Source organism: Bos javanicus, chromosome 2 (assembly GCF_032452875.1).
Source record: "Bos javanicus breed banteng chromosome 2, ARS-OSU_banteng_1.0, whole genome shotgun sequence".
Classification (NCBI taxonomy): Eukaryota; Metazoa; Chordata; class Mammalia; order Artiodactyla; family Bovidae; genus Bos; species Bos javanicus.
Window position 1 is genome coordinate 26,498,122 of NC_083869.1, and position 16,591 is coordinate 26,514,712.

At 36.8% G+C, this 16,591-nt stretch overlaps 1 protein-coding gene across 6 annotated transcripts in view; it reads right to left on the minus strand.

The window, feature by feature from the left end:
* UBR3 (ubiquitin protein ligase E3 component n-recognin 3) overlaps positions 1-16,591 on the minus strand; it is a 204,872-nt gene that overhangs the window by 108,573 nt on the left and 79,708 nt on the right. For all 6 annotated transcript variants that reach the window (XM_061435648.1, XM_061435616.1, XM_061435633.1 and 3 more), the window contains exons 12-19: positions 13,135-13,200; positions 12,954-13,043; positions 12,471-12,599; positions 11,679-11,731; positions 11,444-11,577; positions 11,033-11,109; positions 6,459-6,609; positions 4,403-4,499 (exon numbers count right to left, since the gene is read on the minus strand). In XM_061435648.1, the coding sequence (XP_061291632.1) occupies positions 4,403-4,499; positions 6,459-6,609; positions 11,033-11,109; positions 11,444-11,577; positions 11,679-11,731; positions 12,471-12,599; positions 12,954-13,043; positions 13,135-13,200 (797 nt within the window). The remainder of the gene's footprint in view (positions 1-4,402; positions 4,500-6,458; positions 6,610-11,032; positions 11,110-11,443; positions 11,578-11,678; positions 11,732-12,470; positions 12,600-12,953; positions 13,044-13,134; positions 13,201-16,591) is intronic.

The window sequence follows — 16,591 nt, forward strand, 5'->3', positions numbered from 1 at the left end:
CCTCTTGAGAAATCTGTATGCCAGGAAATATGTAGGTCAGGAAGCAACAGTTAGAACTGGACATGGAACAAGGAAAAGGAGTACGTCAAGGCTGTATATTGTCGCCCTGCTTATTTAACTTATATGCAGAGTACATCATGAGAAACACTGGACTGGAAGAAACACAAGCTGGAATCAAGACTGCCAGGAGAAATATCAATAACCTCAGATATGCAGATGACACCACCCTTATGGCAGAAAGTGAAGAGGAACTAAAAAGCCTCTTGATGAAAGTGAAAGAGGAGAGTGAAAAAGTTGGCTTAAAGCTCAACATTCAGAAAATGAAGATCATGGCATCCGGTCCCATCACTTCATGGGAAATAGATGGGGAAACAGTGGAAACAGTGTCAGACTTTATTTTTCTGGGCTCCAAAATCACTGCAGATGGTGACTGCAGCCATGAAATTAAAATACACTTACTCTTTGGAAGGAAAGTTATGACCAATTTAGATAGCATATTCAAAAGCAGAGACATTACTTTGCCAACAAAGGTCCATCTAGTCAAGGCTATGGTTTTTCCTGTGGTCATGTATGGATGTGAGAGTTGGACTGTGAAGAAAGCTGAGTGCCGAAGAATTGATGCTTTTGAACTGTGGTGTTGGAGAAGACTCTTGAGAGTCCCTTGGACTGCAAGGAGATCTAACCAGTCCATTCTGAAGGAGATCAGCCCTGGGTGTTCTTTGGAAGGAATGATGCTAAAGCTGAAACTCCAGTACTTTGGCCACCTCATGTAAAGAGCTGACTCATTGGAAAAGACTCTGATGCTGGGAGGGATTGGGGGCAGGAGGAGAAGGGGACGACAGAGGATGAGATGGCTTGATGGCATCACTGACTCGATGGACGTGAGTCTGAGTGAATTCTGGGAGTTGGTGATAGACAGGGAGGCCTGGCGTGCTGCGATTCATGGGGTCGCAAAGAGTCGGACACGACTGAGCGACTGAACTGAACTGAAGGAAAGTGAGATGAGCCACCTTCACTTTTTTAGCCCTCCTCTTGCTATTGCCCAGCTCCCTCTTTTAGTGATGGCCCCCAAGACATTTCTACAGAAGCTGGAGAGAAGATCTTAAAGGGCTTTTCCAGAAATTTTTCAGCAAAGATCTAAGCATCACACAAAGAAAATGGCTTATTTTCACTTAAAACTCTCTGCACAAAAAAATTTAAGAAACTTACTTTTCATTCATTTAGCAATTACTGATTGTCTACAAAGTGCCTAATATCCAGGTAAATTCTGAAGACACAGCAGCCTTAATTTACCTACTCATTTTCGCCATAATTCTTCAAAACACCTTTCTATTACCTTCTTGAAATAAAAAAAGATCACACTAAGTAAAATCAGTTTCACCACTTTTGTTCCTTAAAACTAAAAGAAGATGAAAATGACCAATAGCCAATAAGCCCCACACTTTTCCCAGTTGTGTTATAATAAGAAGTGAACCAGTCAATTATGCCATCATATAAGACATATCAATAAAAGAAAGAGATGTTATATTTCATATACAAAATAAATTTCAAAACAATTAAGTTTTACATAGAAACAAACATATTCTTCATATCCATACTTATTTTAAATATACAAAATATTATTGGGTTACTATAGTTTGTGCATAAAATTTCACAGATTTACATGAAAATGATTTTAATATGAAGCTAACGTGTATTTCTGTTATTATTCTTTCATTTTAAATGAAAGAATACTTCTTTAAAACTTCTTTAAGACAAACTTCTTTAAAACAAAGATTTTCAAACTGTCAAGAAACATCACAACATTTCAGAAATATTTCTAAGAAACTATAAAGGCATTGTACAGGAATTCAAAAGCAAAATGAGGAGAATGAGAGAATGAGAAAAAATATAAAGCAAAATAGGAGAGAGGAAATTTAATAAAAACAGTTCTAAGAATATGGTTTTCTCTATGCAAATCAGTTATAAGCCAAAATATGACATGGTTCTAAACAACTAATAACACAAAATAAGTCAAAAATACAAGGTACCTACAAACAGAAAAGGTTACCTGTATGTCAGTATAGGTTTAAACCAGCTTTCTCAACCTTGACACTAATGACATTCGAGGCCAGAAATTCTTAGTTGTGGGGACCAGACTTAGCCTACGCTACATGTCAGTTTTAACCCTCTGAAGTCTGTAGACAATGGCAAATGTCCCCTGAAGGACAAAATTCATTCTGACTGGGAACCACTGGTCTAAATGAAGGAAATTAACTTCTCAAAGCTCAAGTAAAAATCTTCTATTTGAAAAATAAAAGACCACAGTTCTCTTTGCTTTACAGAGTACCTGGTATATAATAATGCACTCAGTAAATGCATGTGTGTGCGTTCAGTCACGTCTGACTCTTTGTGACCCCGTAGCTGTAGCCTGCCAGGATCCTGTGTCCATGGAATTTTCTAGGCAAGAGTACTGGAATAGGTAGCCATGTCTTCCTTCACAGGATCTTCCCAACCCCAGATTCAAATGCACATGCCCTGTGTCTCCTGCACTGGTATATGGATTCCTTACCACAGAGCCACCTGGGAAGCCCTTACTCAATAAATGTGCATTGTCAAATTGAATTTCACTTTTAAAACTGATTACATTAAGTATTTAATGACTCTTTCAAGGCCTGGAAAGCTTCAGGCCAATCCTAGTCCAAATTGCTATGTATTATAAAGTAAAGCAGAATAATAAAATTAACTATATATTTAATTCTTGTATATTCAATGACAAGCTACCATGCACTCCCCCTGAAAAAAGGCAGACCCACTTAAGACAACAAACAGTATTTATGAAGGCCAGACTAGGTTTTCCATGGAAATGCTTCCTCCCACCCATCTTTCATTTTCAGCATGAACAATTTCAAATTTATTTACTCAATGAACAATACTGTGAATGTCTATTATGTGCCAGCACTGAGATACATTCTGAAGATATAAAAGAGAGAGAGACAAAAGTAACTTCCTTCAAGTAATAACAAAAAAAGCAAAAAAAACAATAGTTGTAAAAAGCAAACAAATAGTTACACAACTATACAAAAACTATATAAAGAGGTTGCTAAGAAAGGAGAATCTAAGGCTATCTCCCCAAGAGTTTTAGAGAAAAGTAGAGAGAAATGCCAAACTAAGTTCTGTTTTTTGTTTTTGTCTTTCTTGGGGTGGGGGTAGGGGAGTGAAGAGCATGCTAAAATTCTACACTATAAACTTTCTTCAGATGTATCTATGATGGTTCTTAAATTCAACATATATCTATTACTGCAAAGTCTTGGCAAAGAGAAGTTTCAATTATACCCAATATCTATATTTACACTTTAATAGTTATATGAACAAATATTTTCTCAAGTTCAAATACATTTAAATCATTTTAAACTTGTTTTCAAAATGTTTGCGCACAAATGAACTTAGCACAAATAAAAGATGATATTCTATAATGCTCAACAATACATTAACCATTTAATGTTTAAAAACAGGAGGAAAAATAAAAAATAAAAACAGGAGGAAATACTGGGTTGGCCAAAACACTGATTCGGTCTTTCTGTAAACTCTTATGGAAGAACCTGCACAAACTTTTTGTTGTTGCTGTTGTTTAGTTGTTCAGTCGTGTCCAACTCTGCCAACCCATGCACCGTAGCCTACCAGGCTCCTCTGTCCATGGGATTACCCAGGCAAGAATACTATAGGGGGATGCCATTTCCTCCTCCAGGGGATCTTCCTGACTTAGGGATCGAACCTACATCTCCACATCTCCTGCACTGGAGACAGATTCTCAACTAGTGATCAGCAGCAAAGCCCTCGTATGAACTTTTTGGCCAATACAATAATACATTAAAAAGCAATCTACAACAATAATATATAAAACTGAATTGTCCATTAAAAAGATATCCTCAAAACTTTTCTGCAATTATCAACATTTTAACTATTTTGTTAAACATTTACATAGAAAATTCTTTTTACTGTGGCTATTTTCCCAGTTGTTAAGAACACAGCAATGTTACCACACTTTTTGTAGTTACCCATCATCTCTGATATGAGACCATTTTATTCTTTTAACTTGTGCCTCCTCTACTGGTTTAAAAGTAGAACAACACAAAATCAAGCTTTGCAATCCACTGGTCAAATAGCAAGTAAATAAGTTTCTTATTTTTCATGCTTATTAATATTTTCTATAATTTATTTTTATCAGATTAATGTCAGATTTTGGATCAAGATCTAGAGAACATAAATCTCAGCCATATTCTTTTTTAATCTTAAAATATTTCTTTCCTCTAAAGATTTTAAGTATACTTTAATGAGAGCTTTATCACATTTGTGCTATAACTGAATTTTTTTTATAAACAGAAGACATTCATTATTATACTAATCAATATAACAGACTTACAATGCTGTGTATCTGTCCATTGCAGACTGCACGTCTCTACGGTAAACTGTTCGAAGAATGACCATGACGGGGTCAAATTCATGATCCCAGACTTCAGCTATCATTCACAAGAGAGAAGAAAGAAAACACTGATGACTTCTTAGGAATCAAGTCAATCTCTAATGACTAACTGCGTGCATGTTCAGTCGCTCAGTCGTATGTGACTTTTCTGCAGCCCCATGGACTGTAGCCCGCCAGGCTTCTTTGTCCGTGGAATTTTCCAGGCAAGAATACTGGAGTGGGTTGCCACTTCCTCCTCTAGGGGATCTCCCCAGAGATCGAACCCATGTCTCCTGCATGGCAGGTGATTCTTTACCATTGAGTCTCTAATAACTAATTACATTTCAGTATATCTTAAATTTAAAAGATGGTAAAGTTTAATTTGACTGAACTTCCCTGGTGGCTCAAGGGTGAAGAATCTGCCTGCCAATGCAGGAGACACAGGTTCAATCCCTGGATTGAGAAGTTCTCTTACAGAAGGAAACTGCAACCCACTCCAGTATTCTTGCCTTGGAAATCCCATGAACAGAGGAGTTTGGCAGGCTACAGTTCATGGGATCATAATGGAGTAGGACACAACTTAGCAACCAAACAACAACTTTTGGAGCAAGGAAATGGTAAAACAAATGAGAAGCTATGTCCACTACCCACACTCATTTTAACAAGAGTAGGTCTGCTTTTATTGCTTTTGTATAATAAATTCATTTAAGGCTTAATTCCCCAAAACTACAAATTTATTTTAAACACTTTTTTTAAAAAAAGGTTAAAAACAACTCATCCATTCCAACTCTTATTTTACAAAGAAGAAGTCAAATCCAAAGATAAAAAACTGACTTTCTCAACATCACACAACTAGCTGATACAATTCAGTATTATATGAATGTGACACTCAATTTCTTGATTCTAATTTCAAATGTCCAGTGCTCTGCCTCAGAGTCTCAAAATGTACTGTATGTAACAATCATCCTATAGAGATTGGTAAAAAAGCAGATTTCCAGAATCTATTCCCAGAAATCTAGACGAGAGCAGATTGGGGTTTAGGCATAGAAAATTACATTTTAATAAGGACCCCAACATGAATAAGTCTGACAAAGGCAACGCTCACATCACACGTTATTAATAAGCATAGCACTATACAAGAACATCATTATACTTCTAAGCTCATCTAAATTTTAGATACAAAGTGTTCTCTACAATAAAGAAATATTGTGCTTTTCCAATGGAATACATTCCAACCAGAGATTCTGGATTGTTCTTGCTACCTTTGTGAACTCTCTGAAAATTCCCACATGATAAGGCTTATTTTGGTGCCTTTTATCAAACACAGTACATGTTATTTACAACTTCAAAGTAGACATTATTTTTTCACTTAGACAACAAGCGTCAGGGGTCAGGGGTGCAAGAAACCTGTAACCTCTACTTTCTCCAAAATTTTAATTTAATGAATATGTGAAAGTGAAGAAGAAAAGATCATGGATCAAAATTTCACCTGCTTCTGGCTTTTGTCAAGCATGTCTCTACAAATCCAGGGGGAAAACCTTAGAAAACCAATCATTTAAGGAAAAGGTTTCTATGTATTTACAAAGGTTTAAAACATATGAGAACATTATCAGTATTCCATATAGATTTTTAACTGTTTCAAATTAAACTTAGGGTAGTGACAACTATTTCAAAATCAAATTTAAAGGGCAAATACACTCAGAGTGTTTTTAAGTATATATTTTACGTCATAATTTCAAGTTCATTCACTTACAAACATAAACTGGTGTTCATAGATAAAGTTCCTTTATAATTTGGACTCATCTCAGAAGTCTTACTATAACATAAATCATAGATTTTTAAATAAAAGGAACCAGTATCACAGTATACTGAAAAAGACAAACATACATGTTTAAGAAAGTTGAAGGGGAAAACCAAAGCTAAGGAAATAAAAGGCAAACATTTTGTTTCAGTATACACAACAAACCTTCAAAAAAACCTGATATTTGAAAAAATACATTCATAGATATAAACGTACCTTTAGGAGTATACATGCCTTGTTGCATAGAACCTCCAGGTTCAAAAACAGGAGCCTTAAAATCAGCTACCGCTGATAAAACTGATTCAAAGCTATAACTTCCAGGAATAATACCACTTTTAGGATTTGGATTTTCTGGAATATGATGCATGTGTCAAGAAAAAAAATTAATAACTAAGATTTATAATCTTATTAAGGTATTAGTTTCCAACTTTCTTTGCTAAAATATTCTTGTCTTGAGAACCCCAAGAACAGTATGAAAAGGCAAAAAGGTAGGACACTGAAAGATGAACGCCCCAGGTCAGAAGGTGCCCAATATGCTACTGGAGATCAGTGGAGAAAGAATGAAGAGACGGAGCCAAAGCAAAAACAACACTCAACTGTGGACGTGATTGGTGATGAAAGTAAAGTCCAATGCTGTAAAGAATAGTATTGCCTACGAACCTGGAATGTTAAGTCCATGAATCAAGGTAAATTACAAGTGGTCAAACAGGAGATGGCAAGAGTGAATGTGGACATCTCAAGGAATCAATGAACTTAAAAGGACTGGAATGGGTGAATTTAACTCAGACGACCATTGTATCTACTACTGCGGGCAAGAATCCCTTAGAAGAAGTGGAGTAGCCCTCATAGTCAACAAAAGAGTCTGTAATGCAGTACTTGGGTGCAATCTCAAAAATGACAGAATGATCCCTGTTCGTTTCCAAGGCAAACCATTCAATATCACAGTAATCCAAGTCTATGCCCCAACCAGTAATGCTGAAGAAGCTGAAGTTGAACGGTTCAGTGAAGACCTACAAGACCTTTTAGAACTAACACCCAAAAAAGATGTCCTTTTCATCACAGGGGACTGGAATGCAAAAGTAGGAAGTCAAGAGATAACTGGAGTAACAGGCAAGTTTGGCCTTGGAGTACAAAATGAAGCAGGGCAAGGGCTAACAGAGTTTTGCCCAAAGAATACACTGGTCACAGCAAACACCCTCTTCCTACAACACAAGAGAAAACTCTATAGATGGACATCACCAGATGGTCAATACCAAAATCAGATTGACTATATCCTTTGCAGCCAAAGATGGAGAAGTTCTATACAGCCAGCAAAAACAAGACCAGGAGCTGACTGTGACTCAGATCATGAACTCCTTATTGCCAAATTCAGACTTAAATTGAAGAAAGAGGGGGAAACTACTAGACCATTCAGGTATGACCTAAATCAAATCCCTTACGATTATACAGTGGAAGTGACAAATAGATTCAAGGGATTAGATCTGATAGAGTGCCTGAAGAACAAGGGATGGAGGTTCGTGACACTGTACAGGAGGCAGTGATCAAAACCATCTCCAAGAAAAAGAAATGCAAAAAGGCAAAATGGTTGTCTGAGGAGGCCTTACAAATTGCTGTGAAACGAAGAGAAGCGAAAGGCAAAGGAGAAAAGGAAAGATATACTCATTTGAACACAGAGTTCCAAATAGCAAGGAGAGATAAGAAAGCCTTCCTCAGCAATCGATGCAAAGAAATAGAGGAAAACAACAGAATAGGAAAGACTAGAGATCTCTTCAAGAAAATTAGAGATACCAAGGGAACACTTCATGCAAAGATGGGCTCGATAAAGGACAGAAATGGGATGGACCTAACAGAAGCAGAAGAGATTAGGAAGAGGTGGCAAGAATACACAGAAGAACTATATAAAAAAGATCTTCATGACCCAGATAACCACGATGGTGTGATCACTGGACTAGAACCAGACATCCTGGAAAGCAAAGTCAAGTGGGCCTTAGGAAGCATCACTACGAACAAAGCTAGTGGAGGTGATGGAATTCCAGGTGAACTATTTCAAATCCTAAATGATGATGCTGTGAAAGTGCTGCACTCAATACGCCAGCAAATTTGGAAAACTCAGCAGTGGCCACAGGACTGGAAAAGCTCAGTTTTCTTTCCAAACAACCCCCAAGAAAGGCAATGCCAAAGAACGTTCGAACTACCACACAATTGCATTCATCTCACAAGCTAGCAAAGTAATGCTCAAAATTCTCCAAGCCAGGCTTCAACAGTATGTGAACAGTGAACTTCCAGAGGGTCAAGCTGGATTTAGAAAAGGCAGTGGAACCAGAGATCAAACTGCCAACATCCGCTGGATCATGGAAAAAGCAAGAGAGTTCCAGAAAAACATTTATTTCTGTTTTACTGACTACACCAAAGCCTTTGACTGTGTGGATCACAATAAATTGTGGAAAATTCTTAAAGAGACGGGAATACCAGACCACCTTACTGCCTCCTGAGAAACCGGTATGCAGGTCAAGAAGCAAAAGTCAGAACAGTACAGGGAACAACAGACTGGTTCCAAATAGGGAAAGGAGTACGTCAAGGCTGTATATTGTCACCCTGCTTATTTAACTTATATGTAGAGAATATCATGCAACATGCCAGGCTGGATGAAGCACAAGCTGGAATCAAGATTGGTGGGAGAAATATCAATAACCTCAGATATGCAGATGACACCATCCTTATGGCAGAAAGCAAAGAAGAACTAAAGAACCTCTTGATGAAAGTGAAAGAGGAGAGTGAAAAAGTTGGCTTAAAGCTCAACATTCAGAAAACTATGATCATGGCATCCAGTCCCATTACTTCATGGCAAACAGACAGGGAAACAATGGAAACAGTGACAGACTTTATTTTTGGGGGGCTCCAAAATAACTGCAGATAGTGACTGCAGCCATGAAATTAAAAGACGCTTACTCCTTGGAAGGAAAGCCATGACCAACCTAGACAGTATATTAAAAAAAAGAGACATTACTTTGCCAACAAAGGTCCATCTAGTCAAAGATATGATTTTCCCAGTAGTCATGTATGGATATGAGAGTTGGACCATAAAGAAAGCTGAGCATGGAAAAATTGATGCTTTTGAACTGTGGAGTTGGAGAAGACTCTTGAGAGTCCCTTGGACTGCAAGGAGATCTAAAAAGTCAATCCTAAAAGAAATCAGTCCTAAGTATTCACTGGAAGAACTGATGCTGAAGCTGAAGCTCCAATACTTTGGCCACCTGATGCTAAGAACTGACTCAATGGAAAAGACCCTGATGCCAGGAAAGATGGAAGGCAGGAGGAGAAGGGGATGACAGAGGATGAGATGGTAGGATGGCATCATTGACTCGATTGACATGAGTTTGAGAGCAATCTCCGTGAGTTGGTGATGGACAGGGAAGCCTGGTGTGCTGCAGTCCATGGGGTCGCAGAATCTGACACGACTGAGACTGAACTCAACTGAACTGAATCGGCTGTAATATATAAAGCTGGCCACAAGAGGGCTACATAACACAACAGTTCAATAGTAACTTCAATAATTAACTGTAATTTTTTAAAATAGCTTAAGGCAGCTTAATTTTTAAAATAGCTTATTTTTAAGATAGCTTAATTAATAGCCTACTAATAAATTATATGCTGAAGAAGTTCTGATGTATATTTCCCCCCAAAAATGAATACGGTTTCAGGAAATGAAAAAAAAAACCTTTTAAAATTAATCTCCATTTTCAACAATTTGCAAATAATGTTATATACTTCGTCTTCGAAAATCAAAGACAGTATACTAAATATCAGCCCAGATTTTTATGAGCAAAGATTATTTCATAAAAGATGCAAAATGTTCTCCTCAAAATAAGAATGAAAAAATACTAAGCAAATGTTTCAAAAAGAAGAAAACCAGAAAATCCTAGATTCTTTCCTATTGGTTTCACATTAAAGCTATATAATATTTTCTAAATTCAAAGTTACGGAGAATTCTTTTGCTCTTTTACAGCACTGATACACAGTACATAAAGGCTGAATGAAATCATCAAACAGTATCAAGTTGTTGTCTGCTTAAGAAAATCTTCAAGGTTATCAAACAGACTTTCTAACAGGAGCCAGTTCATAAAAGTTTAGTCAATTATTTCAAACAAAATCATAATGTACAAAGTAAATTTAGTCAAAAATTCACAAAGCAAATTTTACCACTAAATAACATGATAACCTTTGTCTAAAACTTTATTAATACCTTAAAAAAATAATAAAGTGTTCACTGAATCCTCAGTCCTATACAGAGAACCTTAAGGTTTTAAAGTCTGTAGACAATAGCCTTTGCCCTTCAAAGCCTCTTGGTTTAAAACTGAATTCTCAGGAAAAAATACTCAGAATGTTTAAAACTCTGATAATTATAAGACATAACTCTAAATTTTAATGATGAATTCCAGCCTGGTTATACAAATACAGTAGATCTAGCTGCCTTTTACCAAGTGTCCAGCTCCCTTTTACTACTGCTATCCTAGAAGGTCAGGTTCCAGGGTGCCCAGAGCAAACAGTCCTGATGCTTAAGCAAAGTCTAACAAGAGCACCCTGAGAGATGATGATTAGAGGCAAATCCGCCACTAGTCTTGAACACAGAATTGAACAAAAAATTGGGAGTTTTTTTCCACATTATTTTCCAACCTCAAAAAAAAAAGTTTTAATCAGAAAGTGATATATCTTTAATCCATAAATATTACTTGTAATTTAGATCCTGCAACTAAAAGAAAATTAAACTCTTGAAAGGATATGAGGTCCAGCAAAGAACTGTGTGTTCTGTCATTCATACACAGCTGGGCTACCATCTCTGCTCTCAGAATCTCATCATCAGACATTCCTAAAATTAAAAACAGAATTAATATATCTGAATATTTATATATTATAAAGAAACAACTTACCACACAATTAAGTTATTTTACCAAAATGAGATGCTTCAAAAATCATAGGGCAAAGAAAACAATGCCCCAATATAACTGCAGTTTAACTACCCTGGTATTTGCAGTTCCCTTAAGTAAGGGTTCAAAGAATATTCTAAAAGGAGTATTAATGGTAAAACATATCGTGTCAAGAGTTTGAAATGCATCCTTTCCTTTTTTTCCATAAACCAGTTACTACCACAGGGTAAGGGGAGGAAAGGGAGGTACCCAAGTATTTGTATTAGTGCTTTTTACCTAAATGTAAACGAAGACTCAAAAGAATCACAAGAAATGTAAGAGCGCCTTCTAACATGGATCTCTCATGCTCTGCATCAAGTACTGTGTTTTGATGTTGTGAAGCCATTGTCAACAAATCCACTACCTTAAATCTATTAAAAAAATATTTGAGACAGATTTTTTTAAAGTTAAGACAAAATTAACTTAAATTCCAAATACTTCCTAATACCTGTATTAATAAAACTATGCTTACCTTTCAAAGACAGATGAAATAAAATAATCTGGATCAAGTCTAGATGCACAAACCTTTAAAAGATCAATAAATAAATAAATAAAAATAAAACCCACAAAGTTTATTTCTCAGTAGTCAGTATTTATTTATTCAGTATTCTTTTTCTTTTTTTCTTCCTTTTTTCCCCTCTGGGTATGCACATGGCTTGCAGGATCTTAGTTCCCCAACTAGGGATTGAGCCTGGGCCCTTGACAGTGAAAGCACCAAGTCCTAAACACTGGACTATGAGGGAATTCCCCAGTTTTATTTCTTGTGTTTATCATTCCTCTTATTTTCTATATCGCATTTGTTCAACAGCTTACCTGGAAGCAAGTCTTTTATATGCAAGTCACACTTGCCCTTTATTTAACTCACAGACCAAGCCAATATACCCCCAGGCCCCTTGGCCAGGGCAGGTACCAGATAGCTGGGGATAGCCTTTATGCCCTAAAGCTCACCAAGATGATTCAAACCAGCCAATGCTAAACTACTTCCATAGCCCTGCCTTGCCTTTCCTATGGAAACCCCAGTAAAGCTTCTGATCTAGGATTGCCCCTCATTCCTTCTGTCTCCTGACAAAAGTCTAATGCTTCCCCTTTGGTCCTGCGTGGCATGGCATGCCTCTCTTCCTTTGGGAAATGTTAAGTAATAAAATTCTTCTTTCAATAGCACTGACCTCTGTGTCCTCATTTAGTCACCTCTATAAATTAAAATCCCACAGGTACAAATGAGATACTTCTTAAGTTCAGTATCTGCATCACTAGATTGGCTTACCTGTAACAGGTAAATGTCAGGATCAATCATGGAATTACAGAAATGAGACTGGACATAGGTCATGGCTTGTCCTTTGATCTGCAGACCATTTCTTACCCACATATTGCTATGGATTTCAGCAAGACTTGCCTAGTAAAACAAAAATTAATTGAACAAAGAAGTCATCTAAAGTCAACCTTTATAAAATCATGTTATGATAAACAATCATTTCAAAATATTTTACAGCTTAATCATAGCATAAGCCTGATCTTCTGTCCAGTATTTAGGATATTCAGCTCAAATATATAATTTTAAAATAATCACTATATTTTATATATTTCTTCTTTTGGAGCTTATATATGAGCTAAGTTTCCATGATGACTCCTGGGTACATTTATAATAATATTCACTGAACCCTTAAATGAAATCTCCTGCATTGCAGACAGATTCTTTACCGTCTGAGCCACTAGGGACTCCAGCCAGCCCAAAAGCCTAAATACATACCTGAATTTGGAGTGGGTGAATCATTAGTTTCATTAACATTTCCTGATCTGGTAAAACAGAATCCAAATCTAGTTCTTGACATTTCACAGCCTAAAAATTGTTATAAAAAAAGTTACTAATTGAATACATATTTCCCAATGTTCAAAAACAGATGAACAGAGTATTTAATGAAAACTTTTACCTTACTCAAAAACATAGCATAATAACGATGTAGTGGCAGATGAAAAGTAACTTGGTTAGGTGCTGGCTGGAAAGAAAGAAAATCCAAAGTCAAATAATACTTTATCAAATTCAAAGAAGGTTTTGAAATGCTAAAACAACACTTTCACCTTGATTTACTGGCCTACACTTTTTTTTATCAAAAAGTAACATTTTAGAAGTTACAGTTTCTTTTTTTTTTTTTCCCCTCCTCCCTCCTCCCTCCCCATACCATCCCTCTGGGTCGTCCCAGTGCACTAGCCCCAAGCATCCAGTATCGTGCATCGAACCTGGACTGGCATCTCGTTTCATACATGATATTTTACGTGTTTCAATGTCATTCTCCCAAATCTTCCCACCCTCTCCCTCTCCCACAGAGTCCAAAAGACTGTTCTATACATCAGTGTCTCTTTTGCTGTCTCGTACACCAGGTTATTGTTACCATCTTTCTAAATTCCATATATATGCGTTAGTATACTGTATTGATGTTTTTCCTTCTGGCTTACTTCACTCTGTATAATAGGCTCCAGTTTCATCCACCTCATTAGAACTGATTCAAATGTATTCTTTTTAATGGCTGAGTAATACTCCATTGTGTATATGTACCACAGCTTTCTTATCCATTCATCTGCTAATGGACATCTAGGTTGCTTCCATGTCCTGGCTATTATAAACAGTGCTGCGATGAACATTGGGGTACACGTGTCTCTTTCCCTTCTGGTTTCCTCAGTGTGTATGCCCAGCAGTGGGATTGCTGGATCCCACTAGAAGTTATAGTTTAAAAACCCACTGTAGAAAAAATTATTCCAATTTAAAGACCCAAATGCAAGTTCCTTAAAGACAGAAACTATATACTCAAACTACATACTCAATCCTCTGACACATCTCGTACAGAACAAGGGATGGAAGATGTTTCCCTTTACAGTCGGCCATTTCAGAATCTTCAAATGCATACACAACAAACGTGATGATAATAACAAAAACAATAATCACAGCTAACATTCACTGAGTGTGCCGGTCACTGTGCTGATAAGCACTTTATTCATATTTAATTTAATCCTAGGAGACCTCTATGGGGTCTGAATATTTCAATTTTATGAACAGGGAAATTCAATTTTAAAAAACTTAAATAACTTCCTAAAGCTAACAGGTAGTGAACTGAGAAGCTAGTCTGCTATATTCAGAATTATCTGAGGGTCTGACTACAGCCCTATCCTGAAGTGCAGTTAAACGGCTTACCTAGCTGGATGAGATGCTCCCCGTATCAGTGGTGAACACACAGTCTCTATAGGAAAGCTTAGTACAGTACATGTCAAAGATCTTTGATATCCTTGTGGATATTATAAAAAGTGTATTTTAAATCTATGACTCCCATGGGTCACACTATTGCTAAAGGGCAAACACAAATAGTTGTCTTTCTTAAACAAGAAAAATGAAACATTAAAAGGTATCATTTGTTTTTAATGCTTCTATAAATTTTTAGTAAAGTTTTCTCCTGTTAAAAAAAATCTAGCCAAAACATTCTCATAATTATGCTAATATAGTATCATATTGAGTCATAAAGATTTGAAATATGTCACCATCTATGAAAGAGTTTTTTCCAAAACCAGTATGAGAATAAAATCCTCTTTAACATGTGAATAAACATCTACAGAAAGTTGTTCTAATAAATGTTTGACTTCCAGAAAAAGGAAGGAATTTCTGACACATGCTGCAATGTGGATGAACCTTCGAGACATTATGCTAAGTGAAATAAACCAGTCACAAAAATACATGTACTGTATGATTTCACTTAGGTATGCCGAGCAGTCAATATCATAGAGACACAAAGTACAATGATGGCTGCCAGAGGCTGGGGGTAAGGGAAAATGAGATTATTGGGTTTCTTAGGAACAGAGTTTCAGTTTTACTAAACAAAGTTCTGGAGGTTGGTTGCACAACAATGTGAATAACTGTATACTTTAAAAAAGGTTTAAAAGGTGGTAAATTTTATGTGCATTTCACCATAATCAAAAATAAAAATCAAACAAGTTTGCCCTATATTACTATCATCTTTTGAGTAACATAACATATACCAACTAGCTAAATCAGAATCTCCTTCAATTTTCTTTGAAGGCATCAAGAACAGTGGTGAAGAGCAGGCTCTTAAAAGCTGGGTTTGCATGCATTCAAATCCTGACTCTGCCACCTATAGCTATAAAACTGAGAACAAGTTACTTCACTATGCCTAAGCTGCCTCATCCATAAAGTGAAGATAATAAGCAGATGGACAACTGTGAGGATCAAGTAAAAGAACACAGTACCCAACACACATTTCTATTAACTGCTAAGCCATAGGCTCTATCTTGTCTTTTAAGGCTTGAGCATATGCTAAACACACATTCTTCTGCAGTTCTACACTCCATAATCTCCCTTTGTCCAATGTCACAAATAAGCTACTTGAAAAACTCTTTTAACACTCCTTCCAAATATACTGAGGTGTTCCTCAGATTCCATTCTCAGCTTTCTACTCTTCTCATTTGAGACACTTTGTTCAGTTTATAGCTTTGGCTGCCAACACAAGATGACTACTAAATCTCAGCAGAAATCTCACTCCTGAACTCCAAACCCTACATTCAAGTATCTACTGAACATCAACACTTAATTAACAACCTGTGGGGACCACAAATACACTGTGTCCAGACCAAACTCAGCATCTTTGCCCTATAACTCAATCTTTCTCAGTGTTTCTTCTGCAAATTCCCAGTAATACAAATCTGAAATGTAGATTCCCTCGAATCTCCTCCACTTGATAAGGCGTCAAAGTGTGTTTGATTTTCTAAGTACCTCTTAACTCTACTTTTTCCTCTCTTTCCACATTGCCTCTAACCAACCTTAGCTCAGGCTCTCAACATTTAGTGCCCAGATTTCAGTGCTAACCTTTGCTTCTATCCTTACCCTCTATAAGAAGCTTTTTGTGGTATCTGCCTAGCTCACAAACCTCCCTCTTATTCCCAGAATGTCCCTTCCTCCCCACTTTCCAAATACATACACACAGGAATTGGAGCCTGACAGTCAAGTTTAGAGTAGTCACATCTGATTAGATCAGGGCAGGGGATCCCTATCCCATCATGGACAATGAGGTTCTCTCCCACTTGAAAACTGAACTGGGATTTAAAGACATCTGTGGAGATTCTTGGAGTATGGCTGAAACTGCAATATAAGGCAATTATAGGAAGATAATGTTCAACACAGGCAAAAAAAAGCACAGAAAAACCAATCTACAGAAAGAGAAGAAAAGAATGAGGGAGAAAGAGCAAGGAAAAGCAAGAGACAAGAGCTCTTGTTCAGCTTTCCACTCAGTTCCTGAAGTCCAGAATGCCATAAGATCCCTGAACGATCTCTCTGTACTCATAATAAAGTATCCCTCCTTTAAATCAGACTGCCTTAAAAGTGTTTTG